The 20,427-nt window shown below is 46.3% G+C and overlaps 1 protein-coding gene across 3 annotated transcripts in view; it reads left to right on the top strand.

The window, feature by feature from the left end:
* Positions 1–20,427, top strand: part of PARP10 (poly(ADP-ribose) polymerase family member 10) — a 183,996-nt gene that overhangs the window by 81,734 nt on the left and 81,835 nt on the right. For all 3 annotated transcript variants that reach the window (XM_033934016.1, XM_033934015.1, XM_033934017.1), the window contains one exon: positions 3,971–4,836. In XM_033934016.1, the coding sequence (XP_033789907.1) occupies positions 3,971–4,836 (866 nt within the window). The remainder of the gene's footprint in view (positions 1–3,970; positions 4,837–20,427) is intronic.

The following is a 20,427-nucleotide window of genomic DNA, read 5'->3' as shown; positions in this document are numbered from 1 at the left end:
CCTCCGCTCCTCTGTATTGCCACGTGCCCGGGTTTAGCTAGGCTCAGCTCCACTTAACTTCCTACGGCTGGCCTGAGTGCTGTCCCCAATGGCTTCCTACAATCCAGAACCTACTGGGTTAAAACAAAGAAAGAAAAATTAGAAACATGGTCCAACCCCTGCGGAGTTCCCCAGGGATCACCTCTGTCTCCCACACTATTCAACCTATACATAGCTTCCCTCAGCTCCTGCCTAGACAAACACGACATAACCTCATACAGCTATTCAGCTGACATCACCATTCTCCTCCCCTTCGACCATCCAGAGCCCACCATGACAGGCACAATACACAGAACACTCGAAACAGTAGCAACATGGATGACAGAACACAAACTAAAACTTAACTCTGAAAAAACAAACTTCATCCTCCTAGAAAACAGCAAAACTCCTACTTTAACAAACCTAGTAATAAACTCGATCTCATACCCCATTCAACCCACGCTAAAACTTCTTGGAGTACTGATTGACAGAGGCTGTACCATGCAACCACAAATGAACAAAATAATAAAAGCATTATTCGCAACTATGAGAAACCTAAGACAAATTTGAAAATTCTTCGACAGGAAACAATTCCAACTCTTGGTACAATCTCTTATCCTTGGACTAATAGACTATTGCAACATATTATACCTCCCCTGCCCAGCGGCCATGATAAAGCAACTACAAACAATACAAAATACAGCCCTAAGACTCATCTATTCATTGAAAAAATATGACCACATCACAGAGGCATACCACGATTCACACTGGCTCCCAATACAAGCAAGAGTACACTTCAAATTTTATTGCCTACTATTCAAAGCTATTAACAGAGACAACCCAGCCTACTGGAACAACCGACTAATTCAAGCCACTTCAACCAGATACAGAAGAACCCACTCACTATTCACACACCCGCCAACCTAAAATGTCAAACAAAGAAAACTATATAAGAACATAAGAACTGCCATCTCCGGATCAGACCTTAGGTCCATCAAGTCCAGCAATCCGCTTACGTGGAGGCCCAGCCAGGTGTAACCTGGCAAAAACTTAGTCACCCGTATCCTTCTATGCATCTTTCGAGGAGATGTGCATCTAACTTGCCCTTAAATCCTAGAACGGTGGGTTCAGCAGCAACCTCCACCGGGAGAGCGTTCTAGGTGTCCACCACTCGCTGCGTGAAGCAGAACTTCCTGGCATTTGTCCTGGGCTTGTCCCCCCTCAGCTTCAGTCCATGACCTCTTGTCCTGGTCACATTTGACATCGTAAATAACTTTTTATCCTGCTCTGTCTTGTTGATTCCTTTTATTATTTTAAAAGTCTCAATCAGATCCCCTCGCAGTCTCCTCTTCTCAAGGGAGAATAGTCCCAGTTTTTTAAGTCATTCTTTGTAGTTCAAGTTCTCCATACCTTTAACTAGCTTCGTTGCTCGCCTCTGCACCCTCTCCAGCAGTTTTATATCCTTCTTTAGGTAGGGAGACCAGTGTTGGACACAGTATTCCAAGTGTGGTCTGACCATTGCTCTATAAAGCGGCATTATGACCCTCTCTAATCTACTTGTGATTCCCTTCTTTATCATGCCCAATATTCTATTTGCTTTCTTTGCTGCTGTTGCGCATTGTGCCGACGGTTTCAGGGTCCTATCTATCAGTACCCCCAGGTCCTTTTCTTGTTCGCTCTTACCCAGAGTTGCACCTGACATTCTATACTCGTGCTCTTTGTTCTTTCTGCCCAAATGCATTACCTTGCATTTTTCCACATTAAACTTCATCTGCCATTTCTCTGCCCATTTCTCTAACTGGCTCAAATCTCTCTGCAGTTCCTCGCTGTCCTTTTGTGATTGCCCGACATAACTTTGTGTTGTCTGCAAACTTGATGATTTCACTGGACGTTCCTTCTTCTAGGTTGTTGATGAAAATATTAAATAAGATGGGCCCAAGAACCGAGCCCTGGGGCACACCACTAGACACTTTCTCCCAGGCTGAGTGCTTCCCATTTATGCCCACCCTCTGCATTCTGTTTTCCAGCCATTTGCCAATCCACCTTAGTATGTCTCCCTTTATTCCGTGGCTTTGTAATTTCCTGAGAAGTCCTTCGTGTGGAACTTTGTCGAATGCTTTCTGGAAGTCCAAGTTTATTATGTCCACTGGTTCCCCGTTATCGATTTGTTTGTTTACTGTTTCAAAGAAACAAATCGATAATAGATTTGTTCTTCATATTTGTTGTCCTTTGCATTAAGAAGAATACTGGCTTACCAAAGAGTTTACCACTCTAGCTCAGTTTAATGTTCTCTATCTCCACCTGCTGGTGGATGGTCATAACTCTCTCATCTCTGGATTCATTTGCTGTGACTAAAGGAAATAAAATTATCAGGTAAGACATTTTTCCTTTATTTTTTTGTTCCGGCTTTGTACTTTTTATTTTGTGAACTACTTTCTTGTGTTACAAGTAAGGTTATATATTAAGTTCACAGTAGGCAATAAAGTGAATTTCAGCTGTGTTATCTGGATAATGATGTGAAAGTCTGAGTATGGCCCTGGTGAACTGCACTTATTTGGGTAGGAACCACTGTCACAAGTAGGACCAGCCCAAAAAGCCACTTCTTGAAATGGTTAACTTTGGCCATATCACAATTTATGCATCTAAAGTTATTCCTTCTACCCTTAAGAATTTTTTTGGGAGAAAGGTTCTGTTCATTGTATACGCCAGCTATTCCCAACCCAGTTCTCTGGGCTTACCTGCTCCCTGTCAGGTTTTCAAGATATTCACAATGATTGCATTTGAGAGATTTGCATGCACTTGCATTCAAATCTAACTCATGAATATTCATTGTGGTTATCCTGAGAACCCAGTGGGACTAAGTGTGTCCCAAGGACTGGGTTGGGAATGGCTGATAAATATGGGGTCACAAAAGAATGGCAATAAATCTCACTACTAATATTTGTAGCCCTAGTCACTCCAACATGAATCACAGTCCAATATTCTAGACCCAGGCTAAAGTCACATTCACCATTTCTTTAAACTTACTAAAAGGAAGCCTCAGCCCCACCACTCCACCGCTAAATTAGTGTTTCATTGCGGGAAGAATTATGTGAGAACTCATCATTGGCTGCCTATAGCGTTTTTATCAAAAAATTTTTCATCCAAAACGTGTTTATAATAAATATGCAATATTTTAAAGAAACTTTTTAAGCTTTTTAAGCCGGTCCCGGATGTTGGCTGATTAAATAAGCTAAGTACAAGCTTAAAAAGTTTCTTTAAAATATTGCATATTTATTATAAACACGTTTTGGAACGCTATAGGCAGCCAATGATGAGTTCTCACATAATTCTTCCCGCAATGAAACACTAATTTAGCGGTGGAGTGGTGGGGCTGAGGCTTCCTTTTAGTAAGTTTAAAGAAATGGTGAATGTGACTTTAGCCTGGGTCTAGAATATTGGACTGTGATAAATATGGGGGACATCATTCTGAAGTGTGGATAAAAAGAAACAAACAAAAAAAATAAACCCATACTGTCCTTCTTCCCCTCCATTGCAGTCTGTGAAGACTTGTTAACATGAAGATTTCTAACTAGTAAAACAAGACAGAAATTCAAATCTAATGAAATGTGCCAAAACTAAGAAAATGAGAGAATTCTCTTAGCTGTAGCAGAACCCCCCCCACCCCCACTACAGGGGGAAGACTTACACCACAACTGTTTCCAAAATCATAAAAATATCAAGGTCTGCCTCTGAATAGATGAAGAAAAACCTGTGTGAAATAGGAGGCCATGCTTTGGGGACACATGGAAAGGTCTAAACCCCAGACCAGATCTTTTCCTGTTTGGCTATTACCCTGACAGAACTGTTGCTTTTGCTTTCTTAAAGTACTAAGTTACTTAAGCTGTCTGGTCCCTGGGTGCTCCATCTCATCCCTCTGACTGTAGCAGGGGTGTTTTTTCTCTATCCACAGCTGTGGAACGGGTGCTGAAGCGGGAACATCGGCTGCAGGATCATCGGCTGCACGTCTCCCCATACTATGACTTTCTTCAGCTGCAAGAAGAGTTGCTGGCACAGGATCCAGCCCAGCCTTTGCCAGCACTACACCAGGATGCTGCAGTTCCTGAGTCCACTTTTTTGAATATCACAGAGCCTGTGAAGCTTCAGCTGCTGATCAGGAGCCCAGTGCTGCAGGAGTTGCGAGCTGCCTTTCCAGATGTCACCCTGGAGACAGATGAGAATGGTGTGCAAATATGTGGCACTGATGCAGTGAGGAGGAGGGAGCTACAGAACCGCCTTCTGGAGTTCCTGCGTGGAATAGTTCAGGCTCATGTGCCCATGGAGGCCCAGGCTGTGACCCTTCTGCAGCGCACAGATGTGCAGGAACAGCTGGAACAGCTTCTGAAGCAAAGACAGCTGGTAGCCACCTGTGAAGCCTCTGAATGTGTCCTGACACTGAGTGCAGCCTCTGGCCCAGCTCTGTCTCAGGCTCGCTCTTTGCTGCTGGCAGCTCTGTGTGAGTTCAGTGTGCCTGTGTCAGATGATCATGTGGAGATCCTGAGCTCACAGGAGTGGCAGAAACTGCAGGAAACCTTGTCCTGCTGCAGTGTCACCCTGGCAGAAGCTGGAGACTGTGTGAAGGTCATCACCCTGAAAAATTTTGTGCAAGAAAACACAGAGAAGTTGCAGGGTTTCCTGGTGGACCAGGCACTGCATGAGACGGTAGTTCCCATGGAGCCCTCGGTGCTGAGTTACCTCCAGCTTTACTACCATGAAGTGTTACAGGATTTAACGGTGACCATCATTCCTCTAGAGGGTGAGGACATCAGTGGATTCAGGGTGAGAGCCACGTCCATGAGACAGCAGCATAGCTAAGGGGGGGGGAGGAGGGGGGCTTTGTCCTATCATTACTAAAGGATTTTCTTCTTTCAAGTAGAGAGTGACACGGTAACCATTACTGCGGGACCATGTTGGGGAATTCTCTGGTATTACCGTGGTAGTGCCATGGGAATAGGGACCAGTAAATAAATTAATGAGCTTCCCTGGGAGAACGGTATAGAAAATTGAATAAATAAATAAGGTGGTGGGTGCTGTGGGAATGGGAACCGGTGCTGCGGGAATGCTGTGGGAATGGGGACCAGATCGGTGCAGCTTTCTCCCACCGTCCTTCCCCACTGCTGCCAGCCCCAGCATCACCACTGCTGCTATTTTTTCTTCTCTACCTCTCATGGACTAGCAGCTCACTCTGCTTTTACTTCCCTGCCCAGCTGCTGGTTAAATTAGTGATTTCTTCAGGCAGCTTTGGGGCCTTTGCCAAGTCGAGCTCGCTTTCAGAGGAAGTTTCATCATCAGAGGCGGACTCAACTTAGCAGTGGCCCCGAAGCTGCCTGCAGGAGACGCTAACTTTTCCAGAAGCTGAGCAGGAAAGTAAAAGCAGAGTGAGCTGCTGCTAATCAGGGGTGGGTGTAGAGAGAGGATAGGTGGTGCTGTATATGGGGGGGGCGAGTGGGGATAGGTGCCACTGGATATGTGGGGGGGGGGGTAGATGCTGCTGGAATGGGGGGGGGGTGAGTGGGGATAGGTGCTGTTGGACATATATGGGGGGGTTGAGTGGGGATAGGTGCTAAGGGGGGTAGGACATGGATGGGGTGAATGGGGATAGGTGCTGCTGGACATGGGTGGGCTGAGTGGAGATGGATGCTTTTGGGGAGGGGTGAGAGGAAAGAATAGAGGGAGACATGCAAGACACAAGGTAGGGATGTGGGCAGAAAAGAACAGAGAGGTGACGCAGAGAAGAGATGCTAGGCATGGAAGGAGGAGAGGGACAGAGGGAGAATATTGGATAGAGAAGATGGGGACCCAGAAGGGCAATAGTGATCACGGGCAAAAAGGGACAAGGACACAGGGTAGATGCTGGACAGGATAGATGGAAATGCAGAGGGAAGATGGAATGTGGACATGGAGAGAGATGATATATCAAATGGACAGGACACCCTGCAAAGATAGAGGAAAAAAAAAATAGAGAAAAACCAGAGAGACACTGCGACTAAAGCAAATGGAGAAATAAAGTACAGTATACCCCCGTAAATTCGCGGCTCACAAATCACAGACTCAATCTTTCGCGGTATTTCCCGACCGCCTCTTCCGGGTACTAAAGTAAGGCTACACCAGATAGCATGTCAAAGCAGCTTCTGATTGGTGTAGCCTGATTTTAGTTCCCAGAAGAGGCTGTCGGAAAATACTAAGAATGATCTCGCACCTGATTTTCAGCACCCGCTGGCGCCCCAACTTCCCTCTCCTGCCTCCAATTTGCTCCTAAACCGCATTTGCGGTTTTTCAAAATTCGCAGGTGTTCTGGAACGGAACTCCCGCTAATTTCAGGGGAGTACTGTACTCAGATAACAAAGGTAGAAAACAGTATTTCATTCTGGATTAATGGGAATGTTTCTCTGTATAAATCTTGCAGCAGTGTCGTTGTTCTGTTCTGTTTTCTCACTAGGACCCAGATGCACTAAAGTCAGCAATCCTCAAACGATCGTCACTAAACCACTTTTGACTGGTTTAGCGACGATCGGATTTGCCAACCTGATGCAGAAAATGGCTCATCGTGGGTTTTCTGCAGGATCGCTCATTCTCCAATCTGGCCATGCAAATAAACGCATTAATATTGAAATGCCATGTAAACTAGCAGAGCGATTGATGCTCTAACATGGTTTCCCAATGCACACAAAGTGATCGCTTTTAGCGATTCAAAAAAGCGATTGGTCAATACCCATACCACCGATACAAAAATATTCATAATATGCCACACTTTTTTTTTTTTTTTAAATGAGCACAGATGTTATGCAGAATATCTGCTCCATTTGAAAAAAGTAAAAAAGCCCCCCTCTGCTGATGACGGCCCTCCCTGACATACCCCTGATGAATCGGCACCGGGAACTGACACTCCCCAGAGACCAGTGCAAATAGGCAGGAGGGATGCCCACTCCCTCCAGCCATGCAGACCCAGGGCCCTATTAGAAAAAATTGGCAGGAGGGATGCCCACGCCTTCCTGCCAATGGAGGCCCTCCCCACCCCACCAAAAAGGCAGGACGCTTGCCACTTGCCACTGGATGCTCCCCTGAACCTCCCACCACTCCCCTGGACCTTTGTCTGAAGAGAGCAGGCGGGAAGCTCAGTCCCTCCAACTCTGAGGCCCACTGATCCAACTTGGTGGGCCTTCTCCTCCTTAGTGCATAATTTGATGCATGGGGAGGGAGCTAAGGCCCTGACTGTCTCATATGCTTAAGGCCTCCCCTTGGGAGGGGCTGTATGTGCCTGAGCCAATCAGAGCGTTAGGCTCCTCCCACTGTATCCTGAGAGGGACCTTAGGCATCCGAGCCAGTCTGGGCCTTAGGCTCCTCCCTGTGCATCACATGATGGGCTGAAGTTAAGACCCAAAGTGGTGAACTGGATTAGAAACTGGTTGACAAACAGACGCCAGAGGGTGGTGGTTAATGCAATTTGTTTGGAGGAGGGAAAATTGAGTAGTGGAGTCTCTCCGGGATCGGTGCTGGGGCCAATCCTGTTTAATATGTTTGTGAGCGACATTGCCAAAGGGTTAGAAGAAAAAGTTTGCCTTTTTGCAGATGATACCAAGATTCGTAACAGAGTAGACACCAAGGAGGGAGTGGAAATCATGAAAAAGGATCTGCAAAAGTTAGAAGAATGGTCTAATATCTGGCAACTAAAATGCAATGCAAAAAAGTGCAGAGTAATACATTTGGGGATTAGAAATCGGAAGGATCTGTATGTGCTGGCAGGTAAGAGGCTGATTTGCACGGATGGGGAGAGGGACCTTGGGGTGATAGTGTCTGAAGATCTAAAGGTAAAGAAACAGTGTGACAAGGTGGTGGCTGTTGCCATAAGGATGCTAGGCTGTACACTTCCCCCTCCAAATCCGCGGTTTCAACATCTGTGGATTTGGTTATTTGCAATTTTTTTTTTTGGGAGGGGCGGAAAGCTTTGTTTCGGACCTTCCCCATCTCTTTCATGCCTTCCCTCCCCCCCCAGCATCAAGGCCTTACTTGGTGGTCTAGCGAGCTTTCGGGGCAGGAGCGATCTTCTTACGCTCCTGCCCCGTGCAGATCGCCAATAGGAAATGGCTGCCGTGAGCTCCCGTCATAGTCTCGAGAGACTACGGGAGCTCATGGCAGCCATTTCCGATTGGCGATCTGCACAGGGCAGGAGCGTAGGAAGATTGCTCCTGCCCCGAAAGCCTGCTAGATCACTAGGTAAGGCCGGCACAGGCTGCCCAGCCCAGAGAGGAACAATCTTCACTCTGCCCGGCCTGACACTGAAGTGGGGAAAAAGGAGACCGAAGCACCCGCACTGGCCCCTGCAAACAACACAACATGCACAGAAGGAGGCGATCGGAGGCAGAGACCACCAGGTAAAGTTCGGGGGTGGGTCAGAGCCAGCATAAATTTATTCGTAATTTTTCACACTTCGAAGACAGGCTCTGCCCCTAACACCCATGAATACCGAGGGAGAAGTGTATAGAAAGAGGCATGACCAGTAGAAGAAAGAAGGTGTTGATGCCTCTGTACAGTTCGATGGTGAGGCCCCACTTGAAGTATTGTGTTCAATTTTGGAGATCATATCTGGTGAAGGACATAAAAAGACTTGAAGCGGTCCAGAGTATGGCAACAAAAATGGTAGGAGGTTTGTGCCAGAAGACGTATGAGGAGAGACTGGAAGCCCTGAATAGGTATACCCTAGAACAGTGTTCTTCAACCTTTTTACTCCTATGGACTGGCCGGCAAACTACTAAGACTGAAATGTTTTTAAGAAACCATTGCCGCCCCGTCCCCGCGAGCTCAGTCCCACAAACCATCTGATCCCATCTGCACAAGCCTCAAATAGTTATGATTTTATATTGAACATATTTTATTAAAGTATAAAAAGAAACAATGTTTGTACAATTGTCATTTAATAAATACAAATAATACAGGGCAAAGATCAACAAAACCCCCGTCTCTCCTCCCCTTCACATATATCCCCTCTACTATCAAGAAAACTGAATAAGCCAAATTATTACAGAATGCTACACAAATATCATGCTAACAGAATACCGCAGTCACACATGGCAGGAATGGTGTTAGGGGAGTGCAACTAGGGCAATTGTTCCCTGGTCAGAGAGAGCGCTAAGCCAGCTGGAAGCTAAAGAAGCACTGCCTGGGCTTTGCACTCCCCAGTTATGTCTAACATCAGCTCTAGCAGGATACATATTTCAAATCTGATATATTCTAATCACAAGATAGAAATAAAATTATTTTTTTTCTACCTTTTGTCAACTCTGGTTTCTGCTTTCATTATCTTTTCACTCTCTTCCATCCAGTGTCTGCCCTCCTATCTCTTCAATCCAGCATCTGCCCCTTCCATCCACTGTCTGTCTTTCCCTGCCATCTCTCCTCCTGCCTCCCCCCCAATTTGGTCTAGCATCTCTCTCCTTCCCTTCCCTTTTGGTTTTTAGCATCTCTCTCTTCTCATTTCCTCCACTCAGATCTGATATTGTTCGCTCCTCTCTCTTCCCTTTCCTTTTCTTCTCTAGTCTTCCTTCTTTATTTTCTGCCTCTGTCTAAATTTAGTTCTTTCTTACTATTCAGTCTTGTTTCCCTCTTTTCACTGTGTCTACCCACAGCTTGTCGCCCCTTTCCTTCACCTTACTAACTCTATCTTCTTCCCCCATCCAGCATATGCCCTTTATTTATCTGTTCTTTCCCCACTTCCATTCAGCATCTTCTCTCCCCTCTCAACTGACATCCATCTGCCTTCTGCTCTCTCTCCCTTCTTCTCACATAAGAACATAAGCATCGCCTCTGCTGAGTCAGACCATAGGTCAATCGTGCCCAGCAGTCTGCACCCTCAGCAGCCCCCCAGGTCCGTGACCTGTAATTGATCCTTTAAGACATTTCGTCCCCTCTAACTATGCCCTTCAATCCCCTTTTCCTTCAGGAACTTGTCCAATCCCTTTTTGAAGCCTAAAATCGTACTCTGCTCTACCACCTCCTCTGGAAGCGCGTTCCAGGTATCCACCACCCTCTGAGTGAAGAAGAACTTCCTAGCATTTGTTCTGAATCTGTCTCCAATTTAATCTGTCTCTCATCATCTGTCCCCTGTTCTCTCTCTCTCTCTCTCTCTCCCCACTTCCATCATCTGCCCCCCTTCCCCTCACCTTTGAGGATCACTTTCTTTCCACTGAGGGTGGCTCATGTCAGAAGGGATGCTTTTGGCCGAGCAGCACCGCTTGCAAGGAACAGTGGAACTTCCTTGACATCAATGCCGGGGCCTGTCACCGTTTGCTATGGTTTTATATACACAATGCACTAAACCTGTAATATTAATTTTCTCGTCCCTATCTCTTTCATGCAGGCAGCCTTTCTTTTCCGTCTCTCTCCCCAAGCCCCCTCACACACACTGAGCTTAATAACTAAGATTGTTTCTTGAAGTGGCCTCAGCACCGGCTTCCACAATTTCAGGAACTTACTTGACGTCGATGCCGGGGCCCGTCGCCATTTGAAGGAAAAAAAAAGTGGAAAAAAGGGACCTGCAAAGGTGAGAGGAAGGTAGACCTCCAGGACAGCTGCTCTTTATCCTCTTTCAGTGGTCCCAAGAGTCTTTAGGCTAGTAGCAGCTCTGTGTGTGCTTTTAACTTCGGCACAGAGCTGCCCCTAAGCAGTAGTTGCTGCGGTTTCGTGAGGCAGCTTCGGGGCCTTTGGTAGGCCGGTCCACATTGCATCATCGAAGCGGGCCAACCTAGCAAAGGCCCCGAGGCTGTCTTATGAAACTGTGGCTAAACTACTGCTTAGGGGCAGCTCTGTGCCGAAGTTAAAAGTACACAGAGCTGCCGCTGCTGGTCTGGAGGTGCGGAGACAAAGGCAGGAGGCATACGTGGCAGGAGTCCCGGCATGGCGATGGCAACAGGAAGTTGCAAGTCAGCTGACGCCAGCAACTTTTGTTGCGGCGGGGACCCGAATCCTTCACGGACTGGCAAGACTTTTTTGCGGACCGACACCGGTCCATGGATCCGCGGTTGAAGAACACTGCCCTAGAAGAAAGGAGTACAGGGGGAGATATGATTCAGAAGTTCAAATACTTGAAAGGTATTAACGTAGAACAAAATCTATTCCAGAGAAAGGAAAATGGTAAAACCAGAGGGCATAATTTGAGGTTGAGGGGTGGTAGATTCAAGAGTAATATTAGGAAATTCTTCTGGGGGGATCACTACTAGGGGCAAGTAACCTTGAAAGAGACCTGGGAGTGATGGTAGACACAACATTGAAGGCGTCGGCACAGTGCGCCACAGCCTCAAGGAAAGCAAACAAAATGTTGGGTATCATTAAAAAGGGTATCACGACCAGGACGAAGGAAGTCATCTTGCCACTGTATCATGAAATGGTGCGCCTGCTTCTGGAATACTGTGTCCAGTGCTGGTCGCCGTACCTCAAGAAGGACATGGCAGTGCTTGAGGGAGTCCAGAGAAGAGCAACTAAGCTGATTAAGGGTATGGAAAATCTCTCATATACTGACAGATTGAAACAGCTAGGGCTGTTCTCCTTGGAGAAGCGGAGACTTAGAGGAGACATGATAGAAACGTTCAAGATCCTGAAGGGCATAGAAAAAGTAGACAGGGACAGATTTTTCAAATTATGGGGAACCACAAGTACAAGGGGGCACTTGGAGAAATTGAAAGGGGACAGGTTTAGAACAAACGCTAGGAAGTTCTTTTTCACCCAGAGGGTGGTGGATACATGGAACGCGCTTCCGGAAGCTGTGGTAAGCAGGAGCACGTTACAGGGCTTCAAAGAAGGTTTGGACAGGTTCCTAGAGGACAAAGGGATTGAGGGGGCACACACAAGTAGAAAACATGAAATAAGACACACACAAGACAGGAAAGGATAAAGAAGCAGCAGGTTCCGGGGACAAGAAAGAGGCCCAAGGGAGGTAAACAGACCCACCAAGACAAAAAGCGGCAGAAGAAGTAGACAGGAAGGAGCCAAGCACAGGAGAGAGTACAGCGACCGCCCGCATAAAGACATAAGGCAGGGGAGAGAGCATCTAGTGGACTGCGAAGAAAGAGAAATGGAAGCAGCAGGAACCCGGAGGAGCTTCCCAGTGTACTGCACGGAGTGTCATATGTATGACTATCTTCCCTCGGGAAGGCAGGCATACGTATGCAGTTGGTGTCAGGAACTGGAAAACCTGAAGAAAGAAGTTGGTCGACTGCAATGCAGGGTTCAAGAGCTGGAGGGCCTCCACATCTCGGAAGCACCGTTCAAGACAACTGAAGACCCCGCAGGAGAGAGCCACATCGAGGAGCAAGTAAGGGAGCTCGAAAGATTCATCGAGGAGGCCTACAGGCAGGTAGAAGAGCAGGATCAGCAGCAGCGCTGGAGCGAGGAAGCTACGTCTACACGAGATGGAGGACAGGGGCCAACAGATGGAAGACAGGAACCAACAGACGCCAAGGATGAAGGACCGCATAGAAGATTCAAGCAAGCAGAGAGGGCGAAGGCTGGCCGGTATCCCGGAAGAGAAGTACTGAACCACACCGAGGACACAGACTTGAGACCAGAGAGAAAGCCGAAGAAGAGGAAATCTGCAGTCGTCGTGGGAGACTCAATCCTGAGAGAAGTGGACAGTCACGTAGCAGGAGGGAGAGAAGATCGGCTAGTGACTTGTCTCCCAGGAGCAAGAACGAAAGACATCACCGACAGAATCGAGAGGATCCTGGATGGCGCAGAAACAGAAGAGACAGCAGTGATAATCCACGTGGGAACAAATGATGTCAACAGGAGAAATTACAGCAGGACTACGCTAACTGAACAGTTCAAGATCCTAGGAAGGAAACTGAAGCTGAGGACACAGAAGATAGCATTCTCAGAGATTCTGCCAGTACCGAGGGCAGACGTGAAGAGGCAGACTGAGCTACAAGCAATAAACGCATGGTTGAGGAGATGGTGCGAAGAAGAAGGATTCCTTTTTGTGAGGAACTGGACAACTTTTGGGGGGAAGAACAAGCTCCACAGGAGGGACGGACTACACCTGAGCAGGGCAGGAACGAGGCTGCTAGCAAACAACGTCAAGAGAGGAATTGAGCAGGCTTTAAACTGAGAAGAAGGGGAAAGCCGACAGTCGACCTGACGTCGACGGTTCGGACAAGAGTATCCAAAGAAGATACTGAGCGGGAAAAATGCTGGGAACAAGCAAGAGACGAACAACAGAAACTGTTGACCAACAAGAAGGGCGAACAGATAAAATTAGAGGGACAGGAGAAATCGGTAAATCAGGTTGCGGACGAAAAGGATGCACCAAAAAATTAGGAAGAAAGGAGCAGAAATCAAGGACTGGCGGCCCAAATAGGGGATAGCAAGAGGAGCAAAACACATGAAAAACCAGCAGAGAAAAGAAAAGACCAGGACTTAAATTGTTTGTACGCAAATGCAAGGAGCCTAAAGTACAAAATGGGGAGAGTTAGAAGTCAAAGCCAAAAAAGAGGACCTAGACATCATTGGAATCACGGAAACATGGTGGAACGAGGATAACCAATGGGATGTAGTACTGCCAGGGTACAAACTCTATAGAAGAGACAGGACTCACAAGAAGGGTGGAAGAATAGCACTATACATAAAAAATACCATTCCCTCGTCCGCAGTGGATATAGAACCAAAGGCGGAAGGATTGGAGTCATTGTGGGTAAAATTACCGGGAAAAAATGGCCTTGACATAAGACTGAGTCTATACTATTGTCCACCTGGACAAACGGAAGCAAACGACAAAGATCTGGCAGCAGAATTGAGGCAGGAAGGCACCAAAAGGAATGTGACAGTAATGGGAGATTTTAACTACCCCGGGATAAACTGAAGTATTGGAAACTCGAACTGTGCAGAGGAAACAGAATTCTTAGAGGCTGTGAGGGACTGCTTTATGGATCAGCTTGTCAAGGAACCAACAAGAGGGAATGCCACTCTTGACCTAATCCTCAACGGATTTGGGGGACCAGCAAAGGAAGTGGAAATAGTAGGACCACTGGGAAACAGCGATCACAACATGATCCAGTACAAATTAGAAGTAGGTACAGCAAAAGGGAAGAGAACCACAGCGACAACGTTCAACTTCAAGAAAGGGAACTATGATGCTATGAGAGCAATGGTAAGGAAAAAACTCAGAAAGAGCTCAAGAAAAACAGAAACCGTAGAGCAAGCCTGGTCTCTATTCAAGTGCACAGTGCAAGAAGCACAACATATGTACATCCCCATATTTAGAAAAGGGTGCAAAAAAAACCGAGCAAAAGATCCCGCATGGATAAACGATGAGGTGAAGAAAGCGATAGGAGACAAGAAAAAATCATTCCGGAAATGGAAAAAGGACCAAACTGAGGAGAACTGGAAAGAACACAGGAAAAGTAAAAAAAAGTGTCATCAAGTGGTTAGGAGAGCGAAAAGAGAATACGAAGAGAGGCTGGTCAGGGAGGCAAAAAACTTCAAATCATTCTTCAGATATGTTAAAGGGAAGCAACCGGCGAGGGAGGAAGTAGGACCTTTGGATGATGGAGACAGAAAGGGAGTGATAAAGGAGGAAAAAGAGGTAGCCAACAGGTTAAACAAATTTTTCTCGTCAGTCTTCACAAGCAAGGACACATCCAATGTACCAGAACCCGACGTGATCTTCCATGGAGACCAGGAAGAAAACTGTCAACAATAGAGGTGAGCCATAAGGATGTCCTCCAACAGATAGATAGATTGAAAAGCAACAAATCACCAGGCCTGGACGGTATCCACCCTAGGGTACTAAAAGAACTAAGAAATGAGATAGCGGAAATACTCCAACGAGTTTGCAACCTATCCTTGAAAACTGGAGAGATCCCGGAGGACTGGAAGATAGCAAATGTTACACCTATCTTTAAAAAGGGGTCAAGAGGAGACCCGGGAAACTATAGGCCGGTCAGTTTGACTTCGGTTGCGGGCAAGATGGTAGAAGCACTGATAAAGGACATCATCTGTGAGCACATCGAAAAAAATGGGCTGATGAAAGCGAGCCAACATGGCTTCTGCAAGGGAAGATCGTGCCAAACAAACTTACTGCACTTCTTTGAGGGGGTAAACAGTCAGTTGGACAAAGGGGAACCCATAGACATCATTTACCTCGACTTCAAAAAGGCCTTTGACAAGGTACCCCATGAGCGGCTACTTAGGAAGCTGTGGAACCACGGGGTGGAAGGGGACGTGCACAGATGGGTCAAACACTGGTTGGCAGGCAGAAGGCAGAGGGTTGGAGTGAAGGGTCACTACTCGGACTGGAGGAAGGTCACGAGCGGAGTTCCGTAGGGGTCTGTACTCGGACCGCTGCTGTTCAATGTATTTATCAATGACCTTGAAACGGGGACGAAGTGTGAAGTTATCAAATTTGCGGATGACACTAAACTCTGTAGAAGGGTTAGAAATGCGGAAGAGTGTGAGGACCTACAAAGGGACCTAAGCAAACTGGAGTAGTGGGCGAATAAATGGCAGATGGACTTCAATGTAGGGAAATGCAAGGTCATGCATTTAGGGAGAAAGAACCCAATGTTCAGCTACCAAATGGGGGGATTAGTGTTAGAGAGAAGTAGCCTTGAAAGAGATTTGGGTGTACTGGTGGACACAACAATGAAGTCAACAGCACAATGCGCAGCAGCCACGAAGAAGGCAAACAGAATGTTGGGTATTACGACCAGAACGAGAGAAGTCATACTGCCGTTGTATCGGGCAATGGTGTGCCCGCACCTGGAGTACTGTGTTCAGTATTGGTCACCGTACCTTAAGAAGGATATGGCAATACTTGAGAGGGTCCAGAGGAGAGCGACACGAATGATTAAGGGCATGGAAAACCTTTCATACACTGAAAGATTGGAGAGACTGGGGCTCTTCTCCCTGGAAAAGCGGAGACTCAGAGGAGACATGATAGAGACCTACAAGATCATGAAGGGCATAGAGAGGGACAGATTCTTCAAACTTTCAAAACATAAAAGAACAAGAGGGCATTCGGAAAAGTTGAAAGGAGACAGATTCAGAACGAATGCTTGGAAGTTTTTCTTTACCCAGCGTGTGGTGGACACCTGGAATGTGCTTCCAGAGGACGTAATAGGACAGAGTACAGTACTGGAGTTCAAGAAAGGATTGGACAATTTCCTAATGGAAAAGGGGATAGAGGGGTACTGCACAGATCCTGGACCTGTTGGGCCGCCGCGTGAGCGGACTGCTGGGCAAGATGGACCTCGGGTCTGACCCAGTGGAGGCATTGCTTATGTTCTTATGTTATAGAAATAGTCAGGGACCGCTGCTCAGGCAATGGCCCTGATGGGCCGCCGCGGGAGCGGACCGCTGGGCGAGATGGACCTCTGGTCTGCCTCAGCTGAGGCAATTTCTTATGTTCTTATGGGTGGTTGATGCGTGGAATGTGCTCCTGAGGGAGATGGTGGAAAAGAAAATGGTAACAGAGTTCAAACAAGCATGGGATGAACACAGAGGATCTCTAATCAGAAAATAATGGGTATGCATTGAAGGAACTAAAGTCAGTACTGGGCAGGCTTGCACGACCTGTGTCCCATATATGAACATTCAGTTGAGGATGGGTTGGGGAGGGTTTCGATGGCTGGGATGGTTTAGATAGGCTGTAGTAAGCATTGATGGAGACTTCAGTAGACTGAACCTAAGCACACTACTGGGCAGGGCTCTGGGTTTCTGGCTCAGAAATATGTAAGAAAAAGGATAATTTAAACTAAATAATTAATGTATGGAGCATATATAGTTGGGCAGACTGGATTGACCACTCGGGTCTTCATCTGCCATCATTTACTATGTTATGTTATGAGAAGAGGAAAGCCTTTCATTTTGGATTGCCGGGCCTCGGAGCTGCTTCCCTCTTCTCTTCAGGCAATGATACTGGGGGGGACCATGGGGGAAGTTTGGAGGAGGGAGTGGGCATCCCTCCTGATTTTTTTTTTCTCATGCAGTGGGGAGGGAGTGGGCATCCTGTCTACCAATTTTTTCTTGCATGCGGGAGGTCATTCCCTGTTGGCAGTTAGGGGTTGTTGGAGAGGGCTGTCATCAGCGGGGGTGCTTTGCTGCCGCTGCTTTATCTTTTAAAAGACCTATTATATGGTCATGTTCTTTCTTCTGCATGTACCCACCAGCTGATTTTTCAAGTGGTGTGCTATACTTATTTACCTTACAAATTATTTCTATACAGAATCGGCAGAGCGTATTTCAAAAGTTATAACCTCCAATCCGTTCAGTATAAGTAAGTGAAACAGTACTTATCTTGGGAAAACTCTCTTCCTTCAACTTGTTAGTTTTGCGAGGTAAGTCCCATGACTGTTTAGCTTAAGCCGTTGCACATTTTACTGTCTTTATTTCGACACGGCCTGCATTTCGTGGGGTTGTATCTAGTCCTGCTGTGTCAGGGAATTTCTGGCAATGGTATCTTGTAATGGCTGTGCTGATTCTACATGCCACATCGGAATAAAGCTAGTAAATTGTGCAATGGCTTAAGCTAAACAGTCATGGGACTTACCTCGTGAAACTAACAAGTTGAAGGAGTTTCAGCCTGTGACGTGAGCAGGAGCCAGTGAATTTGTTCATGATAGAAACCCGAATTGGGTACATAGCTCCATATTCTGAGGCTCTTTATTCCATATAGAGAAAATACAATTAAATCTTATAGCTTTATTTCTTTCACCAGTGGGTTTTGACATGGTTTAGTAACATAGTAGATGACGGCAGATAAAGACCCGAATGGTCCATCCAGTCTGCCCAACCTGATTCAATTTAAATTTATTTTTATTTTATTTTTTTTAATTTTTCTTTTTAGCTATTTCTGGGCAAGAATCCAAAGCTTTACCCGGTACTGTGCTTGGGTTCCAACTGCCAAAATCTCTGTTAAGACTTACTCCAGCCAATCTACACCCTCCCAGCCATTGAAGCCCTCCCCAGCCCATCCTCCACCAAACGGCCATACACAGACAAAGACCGTGCAAGTCTGCCCAGTAACTGGCCTAGTTCAATATTTAATATTATTTTCTGATTCTAAATCTTCTGTGTTCATCCCACGCTTCTTTGAACTCAGTCACAGTTTTACTCTCCACCACCTCTCTCGGGAGCGCATTCCAGGCATCCACTACCCTCTCCGTAAAGTAGAATTTCCTAACATTGCCCCTGAATCTACCACCCCTCAACCTCAAATTATGTCCTCTGGTTTTACCATTTTCCTTTCTCTGGAAAAGATTTTGTTCTACGTTAATACCCTTCAAGTATTTGAACGTCTGAATCATATCTTCCCTGTCTCTCCTTTCCTCTAGGGTATACATATTCAGGGCTTCCAGTCTCTCCTTATACGTCTTCTGGCGCAAGCCTCCTATCATTTTCGTCGTCCTCCTCTGGACCACCTCAAGTCTTCTTACGTCTTTCGCCAGATACGGTCTCCAAAACTGAACACAATACTCCAAGTGGGGCCTCACTAATGACCTGTACAGGGGCATCAACACCTTCTTCCTTCTACTGACTACGCCTCTCTTTATACAGCCCAGCATCCTTCTGGCAGCAGCCACTGCCTTGTCACACTGTTTTTTCGCCTTTAGATCTTCGGACACTATCACCCCAAGGTCCCTTTCCCCGTCCGTGCATATCAGCTTCTCTCCTCCCAGCATATACGGTTCCTTCCTATTATTAATCCCCAAATGCATTACTCTGCATTTCTTTGCATTGAATTTTAGTTGCCAGGCATTAGACCATTCCTCTAACTTTTGCAGATCCTTTTTCATATTTTCCACTCCCTCTTCGGTGTGTACTCTGTTACAAATCTTGGTATCATCTGCAAAAAGGCACACTTTTCCTTCTAACCCTTCAGCAATGTCACTCACATACATATTGAACAGGATTGGCCCCAGCACCGAACCCTGAGGGACTCCACTAGTCACCTTTCCTTCCTTCGAGCGACTTCCATTAACCACCACCCTCTGGCGTCTGTCCGACAGCCAGTTTCTGACCCAGTTCACCACTTTGGGTCCTAACTTCAGCCCTTCAAGTTTGTTCAACAGCCTTCTATGAGGAACTGTATCAAAGGCTTTGCTGAAATCCAAGTAAATTACATCTAGCATATGTCCTCGATCTAGCTCTCTGGTCACCCAATCAAAAAATTCAATCAGGTTCGTTTGGCACGATTTACCTTTTGTAAAGCCATGTTGCCTCGGATCCTGTAACCCATTAGATTCAAGGAAGTACACTATCCTTTCTTTCAGCAACACTTCCATTATTTTTCCAACAACTGAAGTGAGGCTCACCGGCCTGTAGTTTCCTGCTTCATCCCTGTGACCACTTTTATGAATAGGGACCACATCCGCTCTCCTCCAATCCCCAGGAATCACTCCCGTCTCCAGAGATTTGTTGAACAAGTCTTTAATAGGACTCGCCAGAACCTCTCTGAGTTCCCTTAGTATCCTGGGATGGATCCCGTCTGGTCCCATCGCTTTGTCCACCTTCAGTTTTTCAAGTTGCTCATAAACACCCTCCTCCGTGAACGGCGCAGAATCTACTCCATTTTCTCGTGTAACTTTGCCGGACAATCTCGGTCCTTCTCCAGGATTTTCTTCTGTGAACACAGAACAGAAGTATTTGTTTAGCACATTTGCTTTCTCCTCATCACTCTCCACATATTTGTTCCCAGCATCTTTTAGCCTAGCAATTTCATTTTTTATCTTCCTCCTTTCACTAATATATCTGAAAAAATTTTTATCTCCCTTTTTTACATTTTTAGCCATTTGTTCTTCCGCCTGTGCCTTCGCCAAACGTATCTCTCTCTTGGCTTCTTTCAGTTTCACCCTGTAGTCCTTTCTGCTCTCCTCTTCTTTGGTTTTTTTATATTTCATGAACGCCAACTCTTTCGCCTTTATTTTCTCAGCCACTAGGTTGGAGAACCATATCGGCTTCCTTTTTCTCTTGTTTTTATTGATTTATTGATTATATGATACTTTTGAACCACATGGTTATTTTCTTGTGCATGAGTAATACACACATAGCATCTGGGCCCGTTTAAAAAGAAAAAAAAGAGATTTTCTGCCCTGAACTGCTGAGTGGAAGGAGGCTGCTTTGGGGCTTCCCCTGTTGGCTCTGCACAGTGATCAATCGGACGGGAGGATTATAATGAAACTGTGCAAATCATTTACATGCAAAATTTTTAGTGCATCAATAGCTCTTTTAGATTCGGCCAAAAATTGGATCAGAGCGGACCCATGTGGTCTTACCGATCCTGTTTAGTGCAAAGGGGGAAGGAAGGATAGAGATGCCAGACCAAATTGGGAGGGGAGGCAGGAGGAGAGATGGCAGGGAAAGACAGACAGTGGATGGAAGGGGCTG

The sequence above is a fragment of the Geotrypetes seraphini genome, chromosome 2 (assembly GCF_902459505.1).
Source record: "Geotrypetes seraphini chromosome 2, aGeoSer1.1, whole genome shotgun sequence".
In the NCBI taxonomy this organism is placed as follows: Eukaryota; Metazoa; Chordata; class Amphibia; order Gymnophiona; family Dermophiidae; genus Geotrypetes; species Geotrypetes seraphini.
Note: the sequence above shows the minus strand (reverse complement) of the source record. Positions and strands in the feature narration are given on the sequence as shown.